The sequence below is a fragment of the Schistocerca nitens genome, chromosome 6 (assembly GCF_023898315.1).
Source record: "Schistocerca nitens isolate TAMUIC-IGC-003100 chromosome 6, iqSchNite1.1, whole genome shotgun sequence".
Classification (NCBI taxonomy): Eukaryota; Metazoa; Arthropoda; class Insecta; order Orthoptera; family Acrididae; genus Schistocerca; species Schistocerca nitens.
The window spans coordinates 367205850-367231523 of NC_064619.1; the positions used below are offsets into that span (position 1 = coordinate 367205850).

At 42.3% G+C, this 25674-nt stretch overlaps 1 protein-coding gene across 1 annotated transcript in view; it reads right to left on the reverse strand.

Moving 5' to 3' along the window:
* LOC126263364 (dynein axonemal heavy chain 10) overlaps positions 1-25674 on the reverse strand; it is a 1742213-nt gene that overhangs the window by 1132408 nt on the left and 584131 nt on the right. The window contains exon 19 of the mRNA XM_049960456.1: positions 7474-7668. Within this exon, the coding sequence (XP_049816413.1) occupies positions 7474-7668 (195 nt within the window). The remainder of the gene's footprint in view (positions 1-7473; positions 7669-25674) is intronic.

Consider the following 25674-nt stretch of genomic DNA (forward strand, 5'->3'; position numbering starts at 1 on the left):
ATATAAAAATGCAGTAAATGAAGCAGGCAAAAAGGAATACAAATGTCTCAAAAATGATATCGACAGGAAGTGCAAAATGGCTGAGCAGGGATGGCTAGAGGACAAATGTAAGGATGTAGAGGCTTATCTCATGAGGGGTAAGATAGATACTGCCTACACGAAAATTAAAGAGACCTTTGGAGGAAAGAGAACCACTTGCATGAATATCAAGAGCTCAGATGGAAACCCAGTTCTAAGCAAAGAAGGGAAAGCAGAAAGGTGGAAGGAGTATATACAGGGTCTATACAGGGGCGATGTTCTTGAGGACAATATTATGGAAATGGAAGAGGATGTAGATGAAGATGAAATGGGAGATATGATACTGCATGAAGAGTTTGACAGAGCACTGAAAGACCTAAGTCGAAACAAGGCCCTGGGAGTAAACAGCATTCCATTAGAACAACTGACAGCCTTGGGAGAGCCAGTCATGACAAAACTCCACCATCTGGTGAGCAAGATGTATGAGACAGGCGAAATTCCCTCAGACTTCAAGAAGAATATAATAATTCCAATCCCAAGGAAAGCAGGTGTTGACAGATGTGAAAATTACGGAACTGTAAGTTTAATAAGTCACAGCTGCAAAATACTAATGCGAATTCTTTACAGACAAATGGAAAAACTGGTAGAAGCCGACCTCGGGAAAGATCAGTTTGGATTCCGTAGAAATGTTGGAACATGTGAGGAAATACTGACCCTATGACTTATCTTAGAAGAAAGATTAAGGAAAGGCAAACCTATGTTTCTAGCATTTGTAGACGTAGGGAAAGCTTTTGACAATGTTGACTGGGATACTCTCTTTCAAATTTTGAAGGTGGCAGGGGTAAAATACAGGGAGCGAAAGGCTATTTACAATTTGTACAGAAAACAGATGGCAGTTATAAGAGTCGAGGGACACGAAAGGGAAGCAGTGGTTGGGAAGGGAGTGAGACAGGGTTGTAGCCTCCCCCCGATGCTGTTCAATCTGTATACTGAGCAAGCAGTAAAGGAAACAAAAGAAAAGTTCGGAGTAGGTATTAAAATTCATAGAGAAGAAATAAAAACTTTGAGGTTTGCCGGTTACATTGTAATTCTGTCAGAAACAGCAAAGGACTTGGAAGAGCAGTTGAACGGAATGGACAGTGTCTTGAAAGGAGTGTATAAGACGAACATCAACAAAAGCAAAAACGAGGATAATGGAATGTAGTCGAATTAAGTCGGGTGATGCTGAGTTAGGAAATGAGACACTTAAAGTAGTAAAGGAGTTTTGGTATTTGGGGAGCAAAATAACTGATGATGGTTGAAGTAGAGAGGATATAAAATGTAGACTGGCAATGGCAAGGAAAGCGTTTCTGAAGAAGAGAAATTTGTTAACATTGAGTATACATTTAAGTGTCAGGAAGTCGTTTCTGAAAGTATTTGTATGGAGTGTAGCCATGTATGGAAGTGAAACATGGACGATAAATAGTTTGGACAAGAAGAGAATAGAAGCTTTTGAAATGTGGTGCTACAGAAGAATGCTGAAGATTAGATGGGTAGATCACATAACTAATGAGGAGGTATTGAATAGAATTTGGGAGAAGAGGAGTTTGTGGCACAACTTGACTAGAAGAAGGGATTGGTTGGTAGGACATGTTCTGAGGCATCAAGGGATCACCAATTTAGTACGGGACGGCAGCGTGGAGGGTAAAAATCGTAGAGGGAGACCAAGAGATGAGTACACTAAGCAAATTGAGAAGGATGTAGGCTGCAGTAGGTACTGGGAGATGAAGAAGCTTGCACAGGATAGAGTAGCATGGAGAGCTGCATCAAACCAGTCTCAGGACTGAAGACCACAACAACAACAGTTGCTACTCACCACATAGCAGAGATGTTGAGTCGCACATAGGCACAACAAAAAGGCTGTCAGAAAATTAGTTTTCAGCTAACAAGGCCTTCATCACAGACAGAACATACACAAACTTACACTCACTTAAATGGAAAAAACACACACACACACACACACACACACAAGACAGCAGTCTCTGGCTGCTGAGACCACACTGCGAGCAGATGCACATGATGGGATAGACATCCGGGTTGTGGGTGTAAGGAGGGGGCTGTGGCAAAGAGGGGGGGGGGGGATGGCAGGGTAGCCGAGAGAGATGGAGAGATGGATAGAGGGTAGGGCAGCCAGGTGCAGTCAGGGGGTCAGACAGAGGGTGGGGGCAGGGAGGAAAGGGATGTAAGCAGAAAAGGAGTGAGGTAAAAAGACTGTGGGTACGCTGGTGGAATAGGAGACTGTGCAGTGCTGGAATGGGAACATGGAATGGGCTAGAGGGTAAGGACAAAGACTAACAAAGGTAGAGGCCATGACGGTCGCAGGAATGTACGACGTACTGTAGGGAGAGTTCCCACCTGTGCATTTCAGAAAATCTGGTGTTGGTGGGAAGCATCTATATGACACACGTTGTGAAGCAATCATTGAAAGGAAGGATGTCATGTTTGGCAGCATGCTCAGCAGCAGGGTTGTTGACTTGTTTCTTGGCCACAGTTTGTCAGTGGCCATTCAGGTGGACAGACAGCTTGTTAGTTGTCATGGCCACATAGTATTGCAGCACAGTGGTTGCAGCTTGGCTTGTAGATCATTGATTGGTTTCACAGGTAGCCCTGCCTTTGATGGGATAGGTGATGCTTGTGATCAGACAGGAATGTATGGTGGTGGGGGATGTACAAACTGGTCTTCCATCTAGGTCTGTTAAAGGGATATCAGCCAGGAGGCTAGTGGTTTGAAACAGGAGCAGTGTAAGATGGATGAGGATATTGTGTAGGTTCGGTGCATGACAGAATATGGCTGTGCGAAGGATGGGAAGGATAGTGTGAAGCAAATTCCTTATTCAGGGCACTACCAGAGGAGAATGTGATTCATTTGCTCCAGTCCTGGGTGGTAACTGAGTAATGATGGGAATGCTCTACTGTGGCCATATGGTGGGCCTTTGGGTGTGGTGGGTGACTGGAGAGATAAGGCACAGGAGATTTCCTTTTGTACAAGGTTGGGAGGGTAATTATGGTCTGTGACGGCCTTAACGAGACTCTCAGTGTATTTTGACAGGGACCACTCACCACTATAGATGTGCCAGCCATGGATAGCTAGGCAGTATGGAAGGGACTTCTTGGTATGGAATGGGTAACAGCTGTCAAAGTGGAGGTATTGCTGGTGGTTGGTAGGTTTGATATGGGCAGAAATCCTGATGTAGTTCTCTTTGATGTGGAGGTCAACAACAAGGAAGGTGGCTAGCTTATTGGGTTGAGTAGGACTAGGTGAAGTGAATGGGGAATGTGAATAGGGTGTCCTCACCCTCGACCCAGATCATGAAGGTGTCATTAATGAATCTGAACCAGGTATGGAGTTCTTGATTCTGGATGTTTTGGAAGGACTACTCTAGATGGCCCATGAACAGGATGGCATAGAATGATGCCTGCAAGAGCAAATAGCTGTATCCCAGATTTGTTGGAAGGTAATGCCTTCAAGAAGTCACCCTTGTTTTGCCAATGGCCTTGTCAAAGAGGGTGGAGGAGCGGGCAGAGGTTCAGGGCACTCTCTTTTCCTAGGGGTAGGAAACTGCCCCTAAAGGCACAAGGCGGAATAATCAGCAGTGATCAATAGTATGAGAATGCTGAAGGCAATGGAAACCACTGCCTTAAAAACATGTAATGTGTACTCACAGGACATGTGGCCTGTAACTGAAAAGTGTGGTGATGATCTCTCCACTGGCAAAAGGTTCCGGAATAGTCCCACATTCGCATCTCCAGGAGGGGACTGCCAAGGAGGAGGTGACCATGAGAAAAAGACTGAATAATCAACAAAAAGATAATGTTCTACGAATCAAGGAATGGAATGTTAGAAGCTTGAATGTGGTAAGGAAACTAGAAAATCTGAACACACAAATGCAAAGGCTCAATCTAGGTATAGTAGGGGTTAGCGAAGTGAAATGGAAAGAAGACAAGGATTTCTGGTCAGATGAGTTTAGAATAATATCAACAGCAGCAGAAAATGATATAATGGGAGTAGGATTTGTTATGAATAGGAAGGTAGGGCAGAGAGTGTGATACTGTGAACAGTTTAGTGACAGGGTTGTTCTTATCAGAATCGATAGCAAATCAACACCGACAACGATAGTTCTGATATATATGCTGACATCGCAAGCTGAAGACGAAGAGAGAGAGAAAGTATATGAGGATATTGAAAGGCTAATACAGTACATAAAGGGAGATGAAAATCTAATAGTCATGGGAGACTGAAATGCAGTTGTAGGAGAAGGAGTAGAAGAAAAGGTTACACGAGAATCTGGGATTGGGACAAGGAATGAGAGAGGAGAAAGACTAATTGAGTTCTGTAACATGTTTCAGCTAGTAATAGTGAATACCCTGTTCAAGAATCACGAGAGGAGGAGGTATACTTGGAAAAGGCTGGGTGATACAGGAAGGTTTCAGCTAGATTACGTCATGGACAGACAGAGATTCTGAAATCAAATGCTGGATCGTAAAGCATACCCAGGAGCAGATATAGCCTCAGATCACAATATAGTAGCGATGAAGAGTAGGCTGAAATTTAAGAGATTAGTCAGGAAGAATTAACACGCAAAGAAGTGGGATACACAAGTACTAAGGAATGAAGAGGTATGTTTGATGTTCTCTAAGGCTACAGATACAGCAATAAGGAATAGCTCAGTAGGCAGTACAGTTGAGGAGGAATGGATACCTCTAAAAAGGGCCATCACAGAAGTTGGGAAGAAAAGCATAGGTACAAAGAAGGTCGTTGTGAAGAAACCATGGGTAACAGATGACATACTCCAATTGATCAATGCAAGGAGGAAATACAAAAATTTTCCAAGAAACTCAGGAATACAGAAATACAAGTCGATGAGGAAATAAATAAATAGGAAGTGCAGGGAAGCTAAGACGAAATGACAACATGAAAAATGTGAAGAAACTGAAAAAGAAATGATTGTCAGAAGGACACACTTAGCATACAGGAAAGTCAAAACAACCTTTGGTGACATTAAAAGTAAGGTTGGTAACATAAAGAGTGCAACAGGAATTCCACTGTTTAGTGCAGAGGAGAGAGTCAATAGGTGGAAAGAATACACTGAGAGCCTCTATGAGGGGGATGATTTTTGTGATGTGATAGAAGAGGAAACAGGAGTCGATTTAGAAGAGATAGTGGATCCAGAACTACAATCGGAATTTAAAAGTGTTTTGGAGGCAGAAGGAATAGAAAACATCCCCTCAGAATTTCTGAAATCATTGGGAGAAGTGGCAACTATTCACACTGGTGTTTAGAATGTATGACTTTCGGAAAAATATCATCCACACAATTCCGAAGACTGTAAGAGCTGACAAGTGCGAGAATTATCGCACAATCAGCTTAACAGCACATACATCCAAGTTGCTGACAAGAATAATGTACAGAACAATGGAAAAGAAAATCAAGGATATGCTAGATGACAATCAGTTTGGCTTTAGGAAAGGTAAAGACACAAGAGAGGCAATTCTGACGTTACAGTTGATTGTGGAAGAAAAACTAATGAAAACTCAAGACATGTTCACAGGATTTGTCAACCTGGAAAAAGCCTCCGACAATGTCAAATGGTGCAAGATGTTCGAAATTCTGAGGAAAATAGCCCGGGTAAACTATAGGGAGAGATAAGTGATATACAATATGTACAAGAGCCAAGAAGGAATAATAAGAGTGGATGACCAAGAACGAAGTGCTCAGATTAAAAAGGGTGTAAGACAGGGATGTAGTCTTTCCCTACTACTGTTCAATCTGTACATCGAAGAAGCAATGATGGAAATAAAAGAAAGGTTCAAGAGTGGGATGAGCTTTTGGCCAACAGTGCCTTCATCTTATTTTGTACATAACACTCAGATTATTTTTTTTTTACTTTTACCGAGAATATAATAGAATTTAAAACTTAATTTTTTTTCACCTCCCACAACTTCCCAACTGATGCTCTTGTAAAATATTCACAGGATTATGAAGTGAATCCCTGTGCGTTGAAAACGAACACCTGCAAGCATGTTCATATCAAAAGTGGACATCCACACATTGTTGTTAAAAAGACATATATCTGTATTTTCAAAAACAATTTTAACCTGTTTATATAATGAAATTGATATTGGGTTCTTTGCACAACCACTTCTGCAGAATTAAAGTTAATGATGCCTAAAGCAGCATGGAAATATATTAGCTCCACACTTCATTTATCTCGGTTTGGTACAGATGACAAATATCCATCTTTGACTACAAGCTACTCACTTCACAACATACTCTTTATAGATATTTAAATTACTTACGTTTTTATGAGTCAACCAATTGAAGTTATTGAGTGCAGTGATGTACATGAGCACACCACCAGAACAAAATATAACTACTTTTAGAAAAAGACAAAATTAAAAATGACAGATAGGAGCCCATACATCAATGGTTTAATTTGGTTTAACAAACTCCCAAACTATTTCAGAACATATAATGAGACTGATTTCAACAATAAACTTATAATCTTTTCTAACAGAAAAATGTTTGTATTCATTCAATGAATTCTAAGACAGCACTTGTGATATCAACTAGTAGCATATCAGACAAAGTAATAAAAATATAAAATAAGATGCAACTACTGTAGTATGTAACACATTCTGTAAATATAATTTTTGTCATATTATCCTGTTTGATTTTTGTAAAAGCCATCACTGTGCTGGCTCCGTGCAAAGAAAATGCAAATAAATAAATGCATACCAGAGTGATGCAAAACTTTTGTTGATGTGTGTAGTAAAGGATGGACATCATTTTTTTAGCACGGTTACAGAAAATTAGAAAAATTATATCACCTTTTCAGGGCTAGAACCTCAGAGCTTCGATGAGGGTATATTTTCTAATGAGCATGTTTGATTTCTGCAGTACACCAGCAATGTTCTGGTTTATCCCTTTTCAGTACCCCCACCCTCAAAGTAGCCAATGGTTTGAATACTTTCACTGTGGCTGTTTTTTTTCGCTTCTTCACAGTTATATATTTATTTATGTTTTTTGACTCCTCTCATACATTTCACATTAATCTTGCCACACTATTTTCTTTTCATGTCTTCCTTTAATTTTATATTAATTTACTCATCACTGTCCACTTTTTCCATATTGTAACTTGTTAAATGTAAAACTGAATTTCTCAAATTTCCATAACTATTATTTTGTTGTTTATTTTAATTTTGTCCTGTCCTTTGACTCAAGGCCTTGGGTAACATGGCTACCTAGTTAATTATCCATATTGCCTCATGTAACCATTTCTGTTGTCTTACCAGATGAACTGCTTTTGGTTCTAAAATTTAGACATTTTGTATGTTTCTGCATATAATCAGTAAATAAGATGGCTCAATCTATTTTACATATACCACAATGAAAACAAGAAAGTAATTATACAATACCTAGTAAGATATTGTGCCAACTCTGCGATGACACTTGTTACTGTGTCTTGTACTGACAGTACCAAGTCAACAACAACTTGTATCCTTGTTACATCTTCATAAAATGAATACAAATACTCTTTTCCCGTAGCTGCATCTCTTACAGGTGGACACTCAATGCATGTCTGCCTCTTCCATCGTGGTAACAACATCAACCTGAAATGGTTTTCTTCGTGCAGATTAATCTAATTATAGCAGTCATTAAGAACAAAAAATTATAAAAGAATAGTAAGTGAATGGCATGATAGATGGATTATTGTGATTTCCTTCGGGTAAGACACTATCATTATTACAAGGATGATCCAGGAACTAAATTCAACTAAGCTATACATAAAATAATAAAATAATCCAATCAAATTTATTAAAAATTTAAAACGCACCTCTGGAAATCCCACGATGGAATAATGACAATATTGTGAAAAGGATAGATTGCTACTCACCACGCTGCTCACCAACAGCAGATATTTTGAGTTGCAACCAGGCACCAAAAAAAGGCTACTAAAAACATAAGCTTTTGGCCAGTCACATGTGTGTGAACTGTGTTTGCCTGATTGTGTGTGCATATGTCGTCTATTTCAGAAGAAGGCCTTCTGGTCAAAAGCTTAATGTTTAGTAGTCTTTCTGTTGTGCTGAAGCTTAATGTTTAGTAGTCTTTTTGCTATGCTTGTCTGTGACTCAACATCTCTGTTATATGATGAGTAGCAATTGATCCTTTTCGTAATATTGTCATTAAAACTACACCTCTGAATTACTTACATCTAAATAACAAGAATCAGGAATAAGGATTTATCATATCTTTTTAACGAGTTGATAAACTGTCTCTGGCTAATAATTTGAAACCTAAGATTGCAGCTAGCCAATGACAACATCTTAAAGTTCTTCACCATAGCACTGGGAGCCAAGCTACTTTTTTAAGGTGCATGATAACATGGAAGTCACTAAGAGCTAACTGGAAATATTTCCCCATCATAACGAAAAAGTAGAGATCCAGAAAGGCAGTAATCCAATCAGTTTGTGGTTCTCAGGATGGAGTTTTGTAAGCTAGCCAGCACACACATTTAATGTGTCCACTGAGTCTTTATTCATTTATTTTATTTATTTATTTATTTAGCCATCTGGGGACATTTTAAAATTTATGGATGTTGTCAGTTTGTGTATATTCATATAGTTATACAGTTTGTTGTTACATGTAGTTAAACATTGTGACATATAAGTTATTTACAATCGTTTTTGCTCCTTATCAAAACGTTATATACGGTTAAATATCATGAAACAAAGTTATTTACAATCATTTTGTACTAAGGCATTCACTTATAATGTAAAAGCAGTGTTCCTGCAAAAACAATTTAAGATTTTTCCTCATACGGTACATGTTATCTGTTTCTTTTATTTTATGTGGCAGTTTATTATACAGTATTACACCTTCATAGAAGAAGCTATTTTGAGTCTTATGTTTATTCTTCCTGTCTAGGTGAAGACAGTGACTTGTTCTTGTACTACAGCTATGAAAACTGCTATTTGTGCCATAATTTTCTATATTTTTGTTGATGTACACTATGTTTCGAATATAAATTCACACGGAACAGTTAGAATTTCCAACATTTTGAAAAGTTTTCTGCAGTGGGCCAACTTACTGCTTTTCGTTACAATTCTTACTGCTCTATTTTGTGTTTTAAATACTGTTTGTAAATTCTGAGCACTGTTTCCCCAGAAAATAATACCATAACTGATTACTGACTGAACACAACTCAAGTATACAGTTCTCAAACATTCATTACTGCAAGCGGATACAAGGACTAAGTGCATAACATGTTGTGGATTTCTTTTTCGAAAGTTTCATAGCATGTTCATTCCACTTCATTTGGCCATCAATGTGCAACCCTATGAATTTTGTTGTAGGTACATCATCTATGGAGATGTTATCTAGTTTTAAATTTAAGGGACTCCATTTTCTGTTCATTCTGAAGCATGTTGTACTTGTTTTCTTTATGTTGAGAGTTACTTTGTTTCCTGAGACCATTTGTGAACATCCCTCAGCACTTCAGTAGAATTTTCCAGCATTTGTGGTGGTGTCTTACAGGTGATTACTATATTGCTGTCATCAGCAAACAATATCTTCTCTCCATCGCTGATATGTTGTGGGAAATCATTTATATATAACAGAAACAATACTGGGCCCAGTAAACTTCCTTGAGGGACCCCAATAATGAGATATTGTGGATCAGATATATGTTTCTCAATGTACTTTGATCCACTGGACACATGTGCGATCTCTACTGACTGTACTCTGTTTTCTAGATATGAATGAAACCATTTGAGGACCATTCCCCTTACTCCTAGTGCCTCTAACTTATGCAGCAGCTTCTGGTGGTCAACTGTATCAAATGCCTTAGACAGGTCTAGGAAAAGGCAAGTAACATAGCTGTTCTCATCTAGTGCTTCTAAAACTATTTTTGTAAATTGTGCTACAGACAGGTGGCTACTTGTGTCATCGTACCAGACATTCATTCTTCCACTCTTAAAGAAACAGCACTGTTGACAAACAATAACTTCCCACATCACATTTGGTCCATATAAATCAAAAGTTCCATAATGAATGTCTACAGCTTTAAGATTTTTTGATACTAAAAACTGTATTATAGAACACATTTCATATTTGATGGCATTGTCAGCTGCAGTACCCACTTTGAACAGCTACTACAGGCAAATGAGAAACAATGTGGTTTCCTTGCTGTCACACTCTAAGCACACTGGGCTTACTGTGTGAGTCACAGCAGCAACTGTTCAGTCTCTCCCCACCTTTCATTTCCCATACTACACAAAAATAAGGATTTCAATTCAGACCCTCATAAAGACTGAACAATGTAAACTTCAGTCTGTAAGGTCAATAATATAAGGAAAATGATAGATTGTTACACACACACACACACACACACACACACACACACAAATTCATTCATACAAGCAAGCATGCCTTATTCACACGTGACCACTATCTCCAGCAGCTCAGACCAGAATGCAACTGTCACATCAATGAAAGCAGCAGCCTGAAGCAGTTGAGGAACAGGAAGGGACAGCAGAGTATGGGCTGGGAGAGAGAAGAGTGCTGTCTGTTGGCCCAACCCCTTCAGTTGTTACTTTTCTTCACATGGCAGTTGTATTTCAATCCAAGCTGCTGGAGATGGATCATGTGTGCATAAGGGGGGTGTGTGTGTGTGTGTGTGTGTGTGTGTGTGTGTGTGTGTGTGTGTGTGTGTGTGTGTGTGTGTGTGTTTTTCCTTTTCTGAAGAAGGCTTTGACCAAAACCTAAACATGTAACAATGTTTATACACTCCTGGAAATTAAAATAAGAACACCGTGAATTCATTGTCCCAGGAAGGGGAAACTTTATTGACACATTCCTGGGGTCAGATACATCACATGATCACACTGACAGAACCACAGGCACATAGACACAGGCAACAGAGCATGCACAATGTCGGCACTAGTACAGTGTATATCCACCTTTCGCAGCAATGCAGGCTGCTATTCTCCCATGGAGACGATCGTAGAGATGCTGGATGTAGTCCTGTGGAACGGCTTGCCATGCCATTTCCACCTGGCGCCTCAGTTGGACCAGCGTTCGTGCTGGACGTGCAGACTGCGTGAGACGACGCTTCATCCAGTCCCAAACATGCTCAATGGGGGACAGATCCGGAGATCTTGCTGGCCAGGGTAGTTGACTTACACCTTCTAGAGCACGTTGGGTGGCACGGGATACATGCGGACGTGCATTGTCCTGTTGGAACAGCAAGTTCCCTTGCCGGTCTAGGAATGGTAGAACGATGGGTTCGATGACGGTTTGGATGTACCGCGCACTATTCAGTGTCCCCTCGACGATCACCAGTGGTGTACGGCCAGTGTAGGAGATCGCTCCCCACACCATGATGCCGGGTGTTGGCCCTGTGTGCCTCGGTCGTATGCAGTCCTGATTGTGGCGCTCACCTGCACAGTGCCAAACACGCATACGACCATCATTGGCACCAAGGCAGAAGCGACTCTCATCGCTGAAGACGACATGTCTCCATTCGTCCCTCCATTCACGCTTGTCGTGACACCACTGGAGGCGGGCTGCACGATGTTGGGGCGTGAGCGGAAGACGGCCTAACGGTGTGCGGGACCGTAGCCCAGCTTCATGGAGACGGTTGCGAATGGTCCTCGCCGATACCCCAGGAGCAACAGTGTCCCTAATTTGCTGGGAAGTGGCGGTGCGGTCCCCTACGGCACTGCGTAGGATCCTACGGTCTTGGCGTGCATCCGTGCGTCGCTGCGGTCCGGTCCCAGGTCGACGGGCACGTGCACCTTCCGCCGACCACTGGCGACAACATCGATGTACTGTGGAGACCTCACGCCCCACGTGTTGAGCAATTCGGCGGTACGTCCACCCGGCCTCCCGCATGCCCACTATACGCCCTCGCTCAAAGTCCGTCAACTGCACATACGGTTCACGTCCATGCTGTCGCGGCATGCTACCAGTGTTAAAGACTGCGATGGAGCTCCGTATGCCACGGCAAACTGGCTGACACTGACGGCGGCGGTGCACAAATGCTGCGCAGCTAGCGCCATTCGACGGCCAACACCGCGGTTCCTGGTGTGTCCGCTGTGCCGTGCGTGTGATCATTGCTTGTACAGCCCTCTCGCAGTGTCCGGAGCAAGTATGGTGGGTCTGACACACCGGTGTCAATGTGTTCTTTTTTCCATTTCCAGGAGTGTATTATGGCTTTCTGCAACTCAACATGTCACCTTTACGGCGAGTAGCGATCTATCCTTCTCTTTATATTGCTGATACTCCTCATAATATCATTTATTGTTGCTTTACCATATCATAACATTTAGCAATCATAACTGTGACATTTACAACGGTAAACACAAATGAGGAAATGCATACACTCAACAGAACAAAAAACTTGACTTTCATGTTGGCACTTAGTGAGACTGGCAGTTTATGGGTGGTTGCCCAGATTGTTGGATTTTAGGGAAGAGAGGAAATGACTACAGCAACATTTAGAAGGTAAGATGTGAGAGGCTTGAAAAAGGTATGATTGTAATTGGGAGCAGGAGAGAGGAAGACAATAGGATTTCAGTAGCAGAAGCAAACTGAAACCTGAATCGTGTGGTAATTGCAGAAATGAGGAGTGAAACATGAGAGAGATAAAAAATGAATAGGTAGAGAGACATAAATTGTTGAAAAAAGTACACTTTCAATGACTGTGTTCAGTGCTACTAGACTACAGTATGTGCATACTGAGGGGCTGTAGTAATGTTGATCCATCTGTCACAATCATCGGTGATCAGGTTGTACTCAGGAGGCCGGTCTGTTCACCATCTGTTTTGACTAAGCAAGCAGTAACTGTGCTGAATTTAGAGGTGAAAGTATTTGCAATATTCATTCTAGTGTTCAACCATGCCCCACCAATGAGTACATACTCCTGTTGAACAGCTTTGGCCATTTGGATAGGGTTGCATTGTGGGCCTGCAGGAAGCTAGATGGATGTATTAATGGACTTCTGCACATGCTGAGTACACTTTTTTCAACAGTGGTCAACATTCCCACAGCTGTAGAAAATGTTCTGGATGTCCATATAGTACAGAAGAACATCAAGATTGATTCATTGTGCATGCAAATGTGGCCAACCAAACATTATCCAGGGATGAAATCCAGGCACATGTTGCAACTGCTCTGCCATCAGTGATCATTGGGAACTGTCACCTTGCATCAGGATCAAGATCATGTGTGCTGCTGGTCAGGCTACAACTAACAACACAACACCGTGAACCATGTCTACCCTGGTATCGAGAAAGAGTTGACTGGAGAGTGGAATGGTGCTCTGTTGACTTCAGTGATGAGAGTAGATTCTGTCTATATGCAAATGATGCACATACAGAAACATGGCATAGACTTGATCAAGATGAACTCCTTTGTATTCACTTAGTTGCTGAGGCTCAATGTACAGTGGAAGGGTTAAGTATTACGGATTGTAGTTGCTGTTACTGCCAATCTGGTTTTGCACCATGTTGTTCTCCTTGTTCAGTATGGCTGGCCAGGCAAGTCTCGAGGCAGACCTTCAGATCCTTTGCGAACTATTACGCTTTTTGAATTCCGACAGGTTTACATCAGTGAGGGATCGGAGTCCATCTGACATGCTGCACGGCTATCAGCCATGCACTGTCCTGCATCTGCTCATGCTGGCCCACCAATGCCTGTCGGTGCAGCCCTCATCCCAGTTTGCTCCTTGTTCCGCAGTCAGGGCTCAGGGTTTCAGCCCTTGATGAAAGTGGATTCCAGCCATGGTTAACAGCTACTGAGGTCACCTCCTTTGGTGCATACCAGTGATGGGCTGGTGGTGCACCACAGTGAGAGCCACGGGTCTGCAGCCACCTTGTCCCTCAGCACCTGCCCCAGTCTCGTGGGGTGCCCTGCTGTGGGGACGGACCCGTCATCTTGAGAATGTTGCTGCCTCCTGTCTCTCATCTGGGGTTCAACCCCCCCCCCCCCCTCCAGTTCCTGCTGAAGGACCTTCCCACGATGCTTCCCTGCCATCTTCACCAACAGCACAGTTGCACCACACTGAGATGCTTGTCACTGGTCCTCTCTTATGGTACTTTATTGGGGAGCGGCCACCATGTTTGTTACAGCTGCGCCACTTCCACTCCCATTCATCACCAGTTCTGGCCCGAAATATCCTTCCACTGCCACTGTCACTGCCTACAGCATCTGCCACAGAGGGCACGGATGTGTTAACAGTCACCCTGACACCCACCCATCAGTGAAGCACCCTTTCCGCAAGGGCACTAGGCTGCTCTGTCATGCTGTGCTTCGAATATTCTGCCAACAGCATATGTGTGGGCCAGCCACCAGAGCAACACCGCCTGGACTACAGGCCTGTGAGCACCCTGGTGACATTGTGATTTTCACCTGCTTTATTTCATCATCGGTTGTCCTCGGTGTCGATGTTCTGTTTTGCTATATTGGCTAAAAATGAAGGAGGAAGTTCAACACTGACTACTTTAAATGATGTCGCCGACAGGTGCACATTTGTGTTTCACAGTTCTTTACTTTCATTGTTCACAATCCCCCAATAATACACAGTTATATGGCCAGTGCACTATTGTTTAACTTTCGATAAGCCTTATTAATACGTTGCAGGCAAACATCCACATAATGCTACAATAGTTTACTGTATGAGCAGTAAAATCCTAACCACACATTTCACAGTCTTTCAAATAAATTGAACAGACGCTGCCATTGTTTTAACACATGGCTTAATTGTGTTACACTTATTTCACAGTTAAGTTGATGCATTGTTGTTGTTCTAACCAACACAGGTTTCTTGTTTGAAACTCGGCCATGGACTGTCTCAGGACCAAAAATCAGGCCCTTATATATCCTCACAATAACAGGCACTGAAACTATACATTGTTTGATGTTTAATTTACAGAAATTACAATTAAAACTTAACTCCTTCAATTAACTGCATCATCATCATCATCGTCATCATTATCATCTAAGTCTGATTATGCCTTACATCATTCAGTCTGGAGCATAGCCCCCTTATAAAATTCCTCCATGATCCCCTATTCAGTGCTAACATTGATGCCTCTTCTGATGTTAAGCCTATTACTTCAAAATCATTCTTAACTGAATCCAGGTATCTTCTCCTTGGTCTACCCCAACTCCTCCTACCCTCTACTGCTGAACCCATGAGTCTCTTGCGTAACCTTGCTTCTCCCATGCGTGTAACATGACCCCACCATCTAAGCCTGTTCGCCCTGACTGCTACATCTATAGAGTTCATTCCCAGTTTTTCTTTGATTTCCTCATTGTGCACACCCTCCTGCCATTGTTCCCATCTACTAGTACCTGCAATCATCCTAGCTACTTTCATATCCGTAACCTCAACCTTAAGGTAACCTGAATCCACCCAGCTTTTGCTCCCATACAACAAAGTTGGACGAAAGATTGAACGGTGCACAGATAACTTAGTCTTGGTATTGACTTCCTTCTTGCAGAAGAGAGTAGATCGTAGCTGAGCGCTCACTGCATTAGCTTTGCTACATCTCACTTCCAGTTCTTTCACTATGTTGCCATCCTGTGAGAATATGCATCCTAAGTACTTGAAACCGTCCACCTGTTCTAACTTTGTTCCTCCTATTTGGCACTCAATCCATTTATATTTCTTTCCCACTGACAATACTTTCGTTTTGGAGATGCTAATCTTCATACCATAGTCCTTACATTTCTGATCTAGCTCTGAAATATTACTTTGCAAACTTTCAATCGAATCTACCATCACAACTAAGTCATGCGCATATGTGAGACTGCTTATTTTGTGTTCACATATCTTAATTTCACCCAGCCAGTTTATTGTTTTCAACATATGATCCATAAATAATATGAGCAACAGTGGAGACAGGTTGCAGCCTTGTCTTACCCCTGAAACTACTCTGAACCATGAACTCAATTTACCGTCAACTCAACTGCTGCCTGACTATCTATGTAAAGACCTTTAATTGCTTGCAAAAGTTTGCCTGCTATTCCATAATCTCGTAGAACAGGCAATAACTTCCTTCTAGGAACCCGGTCATATGCCTTTTCTAGGTCTATAAAGCATAGATACAATTCCCTGTTCCACTCGTAACACTTCTCCATTATTTGCCGTAAGCTAAAGATCTGGTCCTGACAACCTCTAAGAGGCCTAAACCCACACTGATTTTCATCCAATTTGTCCCCAACTGATACTCGCACTTTCCTTTCAACAATACCTGAGAAGATTTTACCCACAACTCTGATTAAAGAGAGACCTCTGTAGTTGTTACAATCTTTTCTATTTCCATGTTTAAAGATTGATGTGATTACTGCTTTCATCCAGTCTGATGGAACCTGTCCCAACTCCCACACCATTTCAATTATCCTGTGTAGCCATTTAAGACCTGACATTCCACTGTATTTGATGAGTTCCAACTTAATTTCATCCACTCCAGCCGCTTTATTGCACTGCAATATATTGACCATTTTCTCCACTTCCTCAAATGTGATCCTATTTCTATCATCATTCCTATCACATTGTACATCGAAATCAGAAACATTACTCATCATATTTTCACCTACATTGAGCAACTCTTCAAAATATTCCCTCCATCTGCCAAGGCATCAACAGGATTCACCAGCAGTTTTCCTGACCTGTCCATAATACTTATTTCCTTCTTACCTCCCTTTCAAGGACTGCTAATTACACTCCAGAATGGTTTTCCAGCAGCTTGACCCAAAGTCTCCAACCTGTTTCCAAAGTCTTCCCAAGATTTCTTGTTGGATGCTGCAGTTATCTGTTTGGTTTTGTTTCTTTCTTCAACATACCTTTCTCTGTCTACCTGAGTTCTAGTGTGTAGCCATTTTTGATACGCCATCTTTTTCCTTTTACAGGCTGCCTTGACTGTGTCATTCCACCAAGATGTTTGCTTCATCCTACCTTTACACACTACTGTTCCAAGACATTCTTTAGCCACTTCTAGTACTGTGTCCCTGTACCTTGTCCATTCCTTTTCCAATGACTGTAATTGCCTACATTCAACTAACTGGTACCTTTCTGAGATCACTGTTATGTACTTGTGCCTGATTTCCTTATCCTGAAGTTTCTCCACTCTTATCCTCCTACATATGGACCTGACCTGCTGCACTTTTGGCCTCACAATACCAATTTCACTGCAGATTAAATAGTGATCAGTGTCATCAAAGAATCCCCTGAATACATGTGTGTCCCTCACAGCCTTCCTGAATTACTGATCTGTTATTATATAGTCAATGACAGATCTGGTTCCCCTGCCTTACCAAGTATACCGGTGAATGTTCTTCTGCTTAAAAAATGAGTTTGTGATTACTAAGCCCATACTGGCACGGAAATCCAAGAGTTGTTTCCTGTTCCTGTTTGCCTCCATATCCTCTCCAAATTTACCCATAACCTTTTCATACAGTTCTGTTTGATTTCCAATCCTGGCATTAAAATCACCCATGAGCACAACACCATCCTTGTCCTTTAGTCTAACAACTATGTCACTGAGTGTGTCATAAAAACTATCCATATTATCTTGATCTGCCCTTCACAATGGGAATATACTGACACAATCCTAATTTTCTTGTTAGACACTGTCAAATCTATCCACATCAGTCGTTCGTTTACGTATCTTACTGCAACTATGCTGGATTCCATTTCTTTCCTGATGTAAAGCCCTACACCCCATTGTGCTATTCCTGCTTTGACTCCTGACAGGTAAACCTTGTATTCTTCCAATTCCTCTTCTTTCTCACCCCTTCCCCAAATGTCACTAACAGCCAAAACGTCTAACCCCATCTTAGTTGCAGCCTCTGCCAACTCTACCTTCTTCCCGGAGTAGCCCCCATTGATATTAACCCATCTCGTTACCATTCGTTTGCCGAGTTGTATCTTAGGAGTCCCTGGTTTGTCAATCGGAGGTGGGGCTCCGTCACCTCCAAAGGTCCGAGGCATTTTGCTCTGATTGTTGCCTGCATCATATTTAAAGTACCAGGGAAGCAGGTTGCTAGCCTTACTTGCCCCGGGTCCCATTGGGTTTTACCCCTAACGGTTGAGGGACTAACCGGTGGATTTGGTAGTCTTTGCCGTCTGAGCACAAAGGTGACCACGACTCAGAATATGTCCGAGATGCCCAGCCTTATTCCAAAGTAACTGGTATCCTGACTGTCAGGACCACTTACTTGGCCACTCATACGTTGCCCGTGGTTCATGAACTAGGACATGACAACAGGAACCCACACCATGAACCATCAATTACATGCATACATCGAAAAATTGCATCTTTTTAACAGTTTCTTCTACTGCAAGAGTTAGGTTGAATTATTTGTTTAAATTATGAAATTAACAAATACAGTTATGCAAACAATACTTTTGATGAAACTGGAAATTACTTGGGAATTAATTAAGGGCTGGCTTTGCCAACATGTTTTCAAATAGATCCAAATAAATACTTAAAGAATGCTATTGTTTCGTCTCCCAAATGTTTATAATTAGTACAGAATTTATATTTGTTTATAAGTCAACAACAGAATTTAAGTTATGAAACAGTTACTGATTTCCTGGTAATTTTTCTTCACACTTTGCTTAATCTGTGAAACACTGAATTCATTAAAACTAGTTTCAAAGGTTATTTAAGTTCAAAATTATTTCAGGAATAGCTATATTTGTATAACAAAATGGTTCTATAGATATCTGTGCAATTGTCGAAAAGATGCTGTAGGTCTTTGAAATAAAAATCCTGGAAACCCAAAAATCTGGTGAGAATGATAAACATTTTAGACACACAGAGTGAACGAAAATTTATTCTTCAGCAAGGCAAAGTTGTATGACAATATGAATCAGTAAACCATTACAAAAATTCAGACAGATACATAATGCACACAGCAATACAGAACAAGATATTGAGATTTTGTCTCACTGTAGAAATCAAGCTATTTCTTTGCAACAATTTAACAAATTTGTGCACAAACTACAAGGCAAACTTCACTTAAGTAAAACTATGCTCTCTCCGCTTTGTGGAATACCTTATCAAAATAAATTTGGACTTTTTAATGAAAACATAATAAGCATAATACATGGGGAAGATGAGCTTCTCATGTAACTAAAAGTAACTGAAAAATTGAAAGGTAGTTCTACTTCTGTTTTATGTGCAACAAAACATCATTTGGAAGTCACAGAAACTGAACATATATACCTAAAAGGATAACAGTCATTATGATATTACTGTAGGCATAATTTAAGGAAAGGAGAAGTGGCTATATACATAAAAAGTGGAATAAAATTTCAGGCCATAGTGATAAATGAGTACTGCAGTTATTTTAGTTCTGACAATCTAAAGGCTGATGGCAGAACATTTTAAACTTCACCAGGTAATTAGAGTGCTTGTAATAGTTAGTAGAAATAATTAGGGAATCATTATATGTGCCTACTTCAATATTAATTTTATCTTGGATAACACTCATTTTACTAAAAGTACTGGTTGAGGGCACTGTTGGCCAACATTGGTTTGTTACCCATAGTCATGTTCCCAGCTAAAAACGGATATAGAATAAATTATCAATCACTGTTGCACTAATTCCTGCTGTCTTTCATGAAACAGATGTTAACTCCATAGTAAATGGTTTATCTTGTGGCGTCGATACAAACATCAACCCGCAAAAGGAGGACTTTCTCCACTTGTGAGTTCTTTGGACAAAAAGTTTGAGATGATTCAGTATGTTTATGCTACTTGTTGTATATACATGTGTAGATGCTTGTACTTAAATATACATCTGTATCGAAATATAAACTGGAACTTTATATGAAGAACACCTAGAGGCCACTGTCAAAACTCTAGTGCCACCTACGGTTACTGGCCAATGAGCAAACTATACCAGATATAATGCTCCGAGTGGTGTGGTCTGCTAAGCTACCCATCGATCTCCAGATACACCTGCTACCACATTCTTCAGAGTCAATCAGATCGCGCTTATAGATTGCCGATCAGTCATACTCTCCCCGTAACAGCATTCTCTGCCACAGGTTGGTATGCCTGCACCGGAGATTCGCCTGTTTGCTAGTAGGGGCACAGCCTGCTCCACAGCTTTGTCTTCCATGATGCCTGGAGGGCTGCACTCATACTCCCCACTCTCCAAATATTCCCAGATTGTGCACATCCCGTATGTGCCAGTATCCTACCCAAAGAAATCGATAATGACAAGTGCCACCCCCCCCCCCTCCCCGAGTCTCTGCCTCCCCCACATCCAACTCAACCCGTACTGCTGGTTTCACGAGGTCTTTTGCGATGCAGCACAGAAGTGAAGATCACCTTGCCAGCACCGAAATGCTGTCCGCAGGGCACAGAAGATGCAGGCACCTGCAGGGGATCAGACAGGCATCCCCCTACACTACACTCTGTTACATTCATCGCATTTTCCCCACTGGCCGATTGAACATAACAGACATTTCTTCAAAACTCAATTTTTTGGTTTATACTGCCGCCTACATAACATATATATGTAATCCTTACGTCGGTGGCTCTGGCCACATCCTCTCCTCTGAGCAATTAATGCTTTGACCCTCAAAACTTCTGGTTCAGACAAAGTTAAGGTTCACCTATCACAACCCTTGTGTTTCCCCTGTACTTTTTACATAGCTGACATAGACAAGACAATCCTAGGGAGGATTTCTTGTCAAACCAAAAACTTCCTCCAAACATCATTCAGGGAACAGTGCTGCACCATCCTACGAACACACACATACAGTGCACACACTTTTCGCTTCCCACTCAAGTGTTCTCATGGCAAATAGTTTGGTGTGCCAATGTTCCACCCTCATAGAGTGTGAATGTTTTACTGTCAGAGTGCGAGTCTGTGATGAAAATCAGTCAGGAGAATGACGAGTTCCAACGCCGCTTTTTACTCACTTCCAGCAAGCTCACCTCTGCCCGCATTCAGCTGCAGAACCTACAAGTCACGGAGCCAACGAGTTTCTTCCTCTGGCTCCAGCTCAGCTGCTTCTCAGGTCAGTCCTACGAAACATTTTGCATGTGACGAACTGGTTTTTGTGGCAGGCACACCGCCCACACCATGAATGTCCTTCCCTGTGTCATGTGTACCACACAGTGTGCCTGAACGCCAACCCTGCCCTCACAAAGCGACACGCTCACCTCCTCCACGTGGCCTGACACACTGCATGTTGATAAACAATCTCCCTCTCCTGCACGCCAGCCACATGACTCAGCCAACACCTCTGTTTGTCAAGCTCACCCAGCAGTGCTCAATCCCATGCTTTTTTCACGTGCACTAAGGACAGTTGACACTCACCATGTGTTCCTGCTCGTTGCTCACTGTGCACACTACCAGTTTCCCAGCATTCGCGCACATCACACCCCTGAGCCAAACATGTCACTTTCGCACTGCCATTCCCTACTCGCTTAAATGGTCGTATTTCAATCCATGGGCGTACTCTCCATACGACGGACATGTTTGTTAACCAGTTAACCAGTGCAGCATTCAGTATTCTCTGTCATGGATGGGACAGTGCACAAGATAGTTACTACTGACGGCTCTCCTATATGGCATAAAGTCATACACCTCATCCCTCTTAAATTATGTGTGGCACAACAGCAAATCAATGATCTGTTTGTGCAGGTATACTACAGCTGTCAGACAGTAATTGGTTGTCGCCTATTCACCTCGCTACCAAACACGGCAGCTCATTTTGCATGTATGGGGACTACAGGCGTTTAAATGTGAGGATCATAACAGACAATTATCCAGTGCAAAACATCAGTGACTTCACCCACATGTTATTGGGCACTTCAATCTTCACTGTAACTGACTGTAAACATGCCTACGACCAGTTACCCGTGGCACAGGGGGATATACTCAAGACTGCAATTATCACACCACTAGGTTTCTTCCAGTACAGAACATGCTGTTCGGTCTTAAAAATGTTGCCCAAACGTGGCAAACATTTACTGACTCCACACTGTGAAAGTTCAAGTACTGTTTCGCATACCTAGACAACATACTCATGTTAAGTAAGACAACCAAGGAGCACGAGTGTCACTTATCCACGGTACTGAAGACCTTGAGTCCAACAGTGCAGAAATTAACAAAGATAAGTCACAATTACGGCAGACATCTGTAACCTTCTTCAGCTACACAGTATCTGTCGATGCTATAAAACCCCCAAAAGCTCGTGTGCAGGCCATCTCGTCTATGCCACCCCCTTTGACTTACAAAGAATTGTGCCAATTCTTTGGCACTGTCAACTACAACTGCCATCAATTGCCCTCATCGACTATAGTACAAGCTACTCTCATGGATGCACTGTCAGGCAAGCAAACCTTGGGACTCTGACCCATCCGTTGGACCGACCCCATGCTCGATGTCTTCAAGGTGCTAAAGGTTTCTCTAGCCCAGACTGTGACACTCGCCCACCCAGACCCCCCTGCCAAACTATTCATTACCTCGGATGCTAGTGAGACAGCAGCGGAAGCTGTCCTGCAACAAGGTTCCAGTGACAACATATCACACCTGCACTTCTCCTCTAAAAAACTGTCTGCCACACAGAAGACATACTCCGCCTTCAATAGGGAGCTCCTGGCCCTGTATGAGGCTGTTAAACATTTCCACCTTGATGTTGAAGGACGCACATTCTATATCCTCATGGACTACAAAACATTCACAGATGCCTTCCAAAAACCTCCAGAGGACCCTTCTCCTCGTCGTTTCCACAATTTCAACTTGGTGTCTCAGCTTACGACAGACATCCGCTATACCAAGAACACAGATAATATTGCTGCCGATTTTTTCTCATACGTCAATGCAGTGTCCAACACCATCGATCTGTCTAATCTAGCTGCTCTCCAGGCAACAGATGGGGGCACCGAAGCAACCCTTGCGGACCCAACCAACTCACTTGTATTCACCAAGGCATTATTCCCCGGCGTCACAGACGATGTCTGCTGCGATTCTTCAACTGGGGTCTTACAGCTGGTGTTGCCAGCTCCCCTACGCCATGAAGTTTTCGATGCCTTACACAACCTTGCATACACAGGCATTCGTGCCTCTACCTGGCTCATTACCGAGCACTTTATCTGGAAAGATATAAAAAGAGAATGCCACATGTAGGTTCACAATTGTATCCCATGTCAGCACAACAAAGTCGGCCACCATACTGTTGCCCCACTGGGTAAATTTTGCATTCCTCCAGGATGTTTCAGGCACATCCATATTGATCTCATCAGCCCCCTTTTGCCATCAGAAGGTTTTAGATAAACCTTGTCTTATACTGATCACTTGTCCCAATTTGTGGAAGCCATACCTTTGCCAAACATCACAGCCAAGACAGTTGCCAATAGTTTCATCTCCTCTTGTATCATCCGGTTCGGCTGCCCAGCCACAATCACAGCTGACCAATGCCAGCAATTCGAGTCATCCCTTTCACTTTGCTGTGACGCATGTGTAGTATCCGCAAAATCCACGCCACCTTGTACCACCCCCAGAGCAATGGTTTGGTAGAACAGTGGCACCACACTTTATAAAGACTGCCCTCAGATGCCATAACTGCCTTTGGCCAGAAGCTCTACCTTGGGTCCTTTTAGGGTTGAGATCAAAGCACAAACCAGACATCCAGGTGGAGGTGGTTTACGTGGAAAACCCCATCCTGCCAGGTGAACTATTCCAGCCCATGGCTCAGAATGATTTCCCGCTCCCTCCCTCTTCCCAGACTTCAGTAGCCACTTGGGTACGCATTTCAAGCACATATGTCTCTATCCATGGGTTAGCCACACCCCGCTGATCTCCTACCTGCCTGCTTCTCTTTGGGACTGTTGCCACATTATAGGATGACACCATACACCAACCTTTACAGCCCCCCTACCAGGGCCAGTTCAAGGTTCTGCAACGTGGGATTCAACATCCAGCATTCTTGTCAAGAACACCCTACAGTCAGTTTCACTGCATTGGGTCAAACCTGCATTTGTGGACTCTGATTCTCTGGCATCAGGCTCTCCCGACATGACTGATGACCCAGGCCCCCGCCATGTTTCGGACTCCTTGAATGATATGGCACAAGTCACTCAAGCCCATGGTCCCTCACCGGTGTCCAGCCCTAGTGACTCTCGTTTTGCTGGTTTCCCAGATAGTTCAAGTGACTCTCCTTTTGCAGGCTTTCCAAACCACACCGCCCATGCTGAGGTCAAACCTCCTAAAATCGCGTTTCACGCTTCAGTTCCACCACATCGTGTACAAGACATCTCGCTGATAGCAGATAACGGCCATGTCCTCATCCTTCTGATGGACTCGAACTCTCCGTTATCAGATGAGCACCTGGAACTCGAGGTACTACAGCGCTTCGCCCTCCCTCAACACTGCTACCCAACCCTCCTATGTGCCATAACCTTTCCACTCGGTGAGATTCGAATTGTCTCTCCACACTTAGGTTCTTCTCCATACTTCAGCCCACCGGCTTTCTCTCGAGCCGGCTGTCACCTCGCCCGATCACGCCATCTGCAGGACTTTGTGATGGACCTATGACTTCATGTTCCACCACCAACTTCATCGCCGGACGTCATGTAGGTAACAATCATCCAGCTTCCGGACCCCAGGACGTCCTTGAATACGATGCAGACACTATCCCCCTCCTCCCCCCAGGACTAATCACAAGTTCTCCGTACTGTAGGGGAGGGGAGAGGAGAGAGAGTGAGTTGTGTGGCATCGATATAAACATCAATATGCAAATGAGGACTCTCTCTCTGCTCGTGATTTCTTTGGACAAAAAGTTCGAGATGATTCAGTCTGTTTATGTGACTTGTTGTATATACACATGTAGATGTTTGTACTTAAATATACAACTGTTTCGAAATATAAAGTGGAAGGGCTTGAGTTCGGGATAGTAACCCATCACATTCCTACTATCTGACTATGACGATCTTAGGGCAATAATAAATCATCTTCATTAACCATGTTTAGTTAAAGAAGAGAGAAAGCCCAGTTACTCAGAATTGTAAATGCTGATTCAGCTATACCATTCAGATGGAATTTACTACATGAACAATGGAAGGAAGTATATTAAGAACACACAGGAGATGAGAGTTTAATATCTTTCCAGAAAATTATTCTTACAATGCTAAAAAATTCACTTTTCCTTTAAAACACTCCAGAGATAACAAAAGTGAAAACATAGAAAAAGTTGCCAGAAGATTTTCAGCACTCAAAGAAATCAGGCAGAATATCATAAATCCAAAGATGTGCCTTACAAGACACTTCCATATTTTATCGAGAGTCTTTGGACTCAGGTAAGTAACTTAAAGTTCACATTATTGCTTATATCAACCAGTTTTTTATTCCAGAATGTGAACAGATGACAGTGATCTCTAAAACGAGTGAGGTTACATAAGTGCTTAGCATGAAGTAGTAGATAAAAACAGCAGCTGGAATTACAAAAGGGGTGCAGTGATTTTTTTTATTTTATTTTTTTTTATTTTATTTTTTTTAACCATCTACTTTTCTCCTGCAATAATTTATTATTTGTACATTTCACATAAGCAGCCTACAGTGCCTCCTTCTGGCTGCTAATGTACATC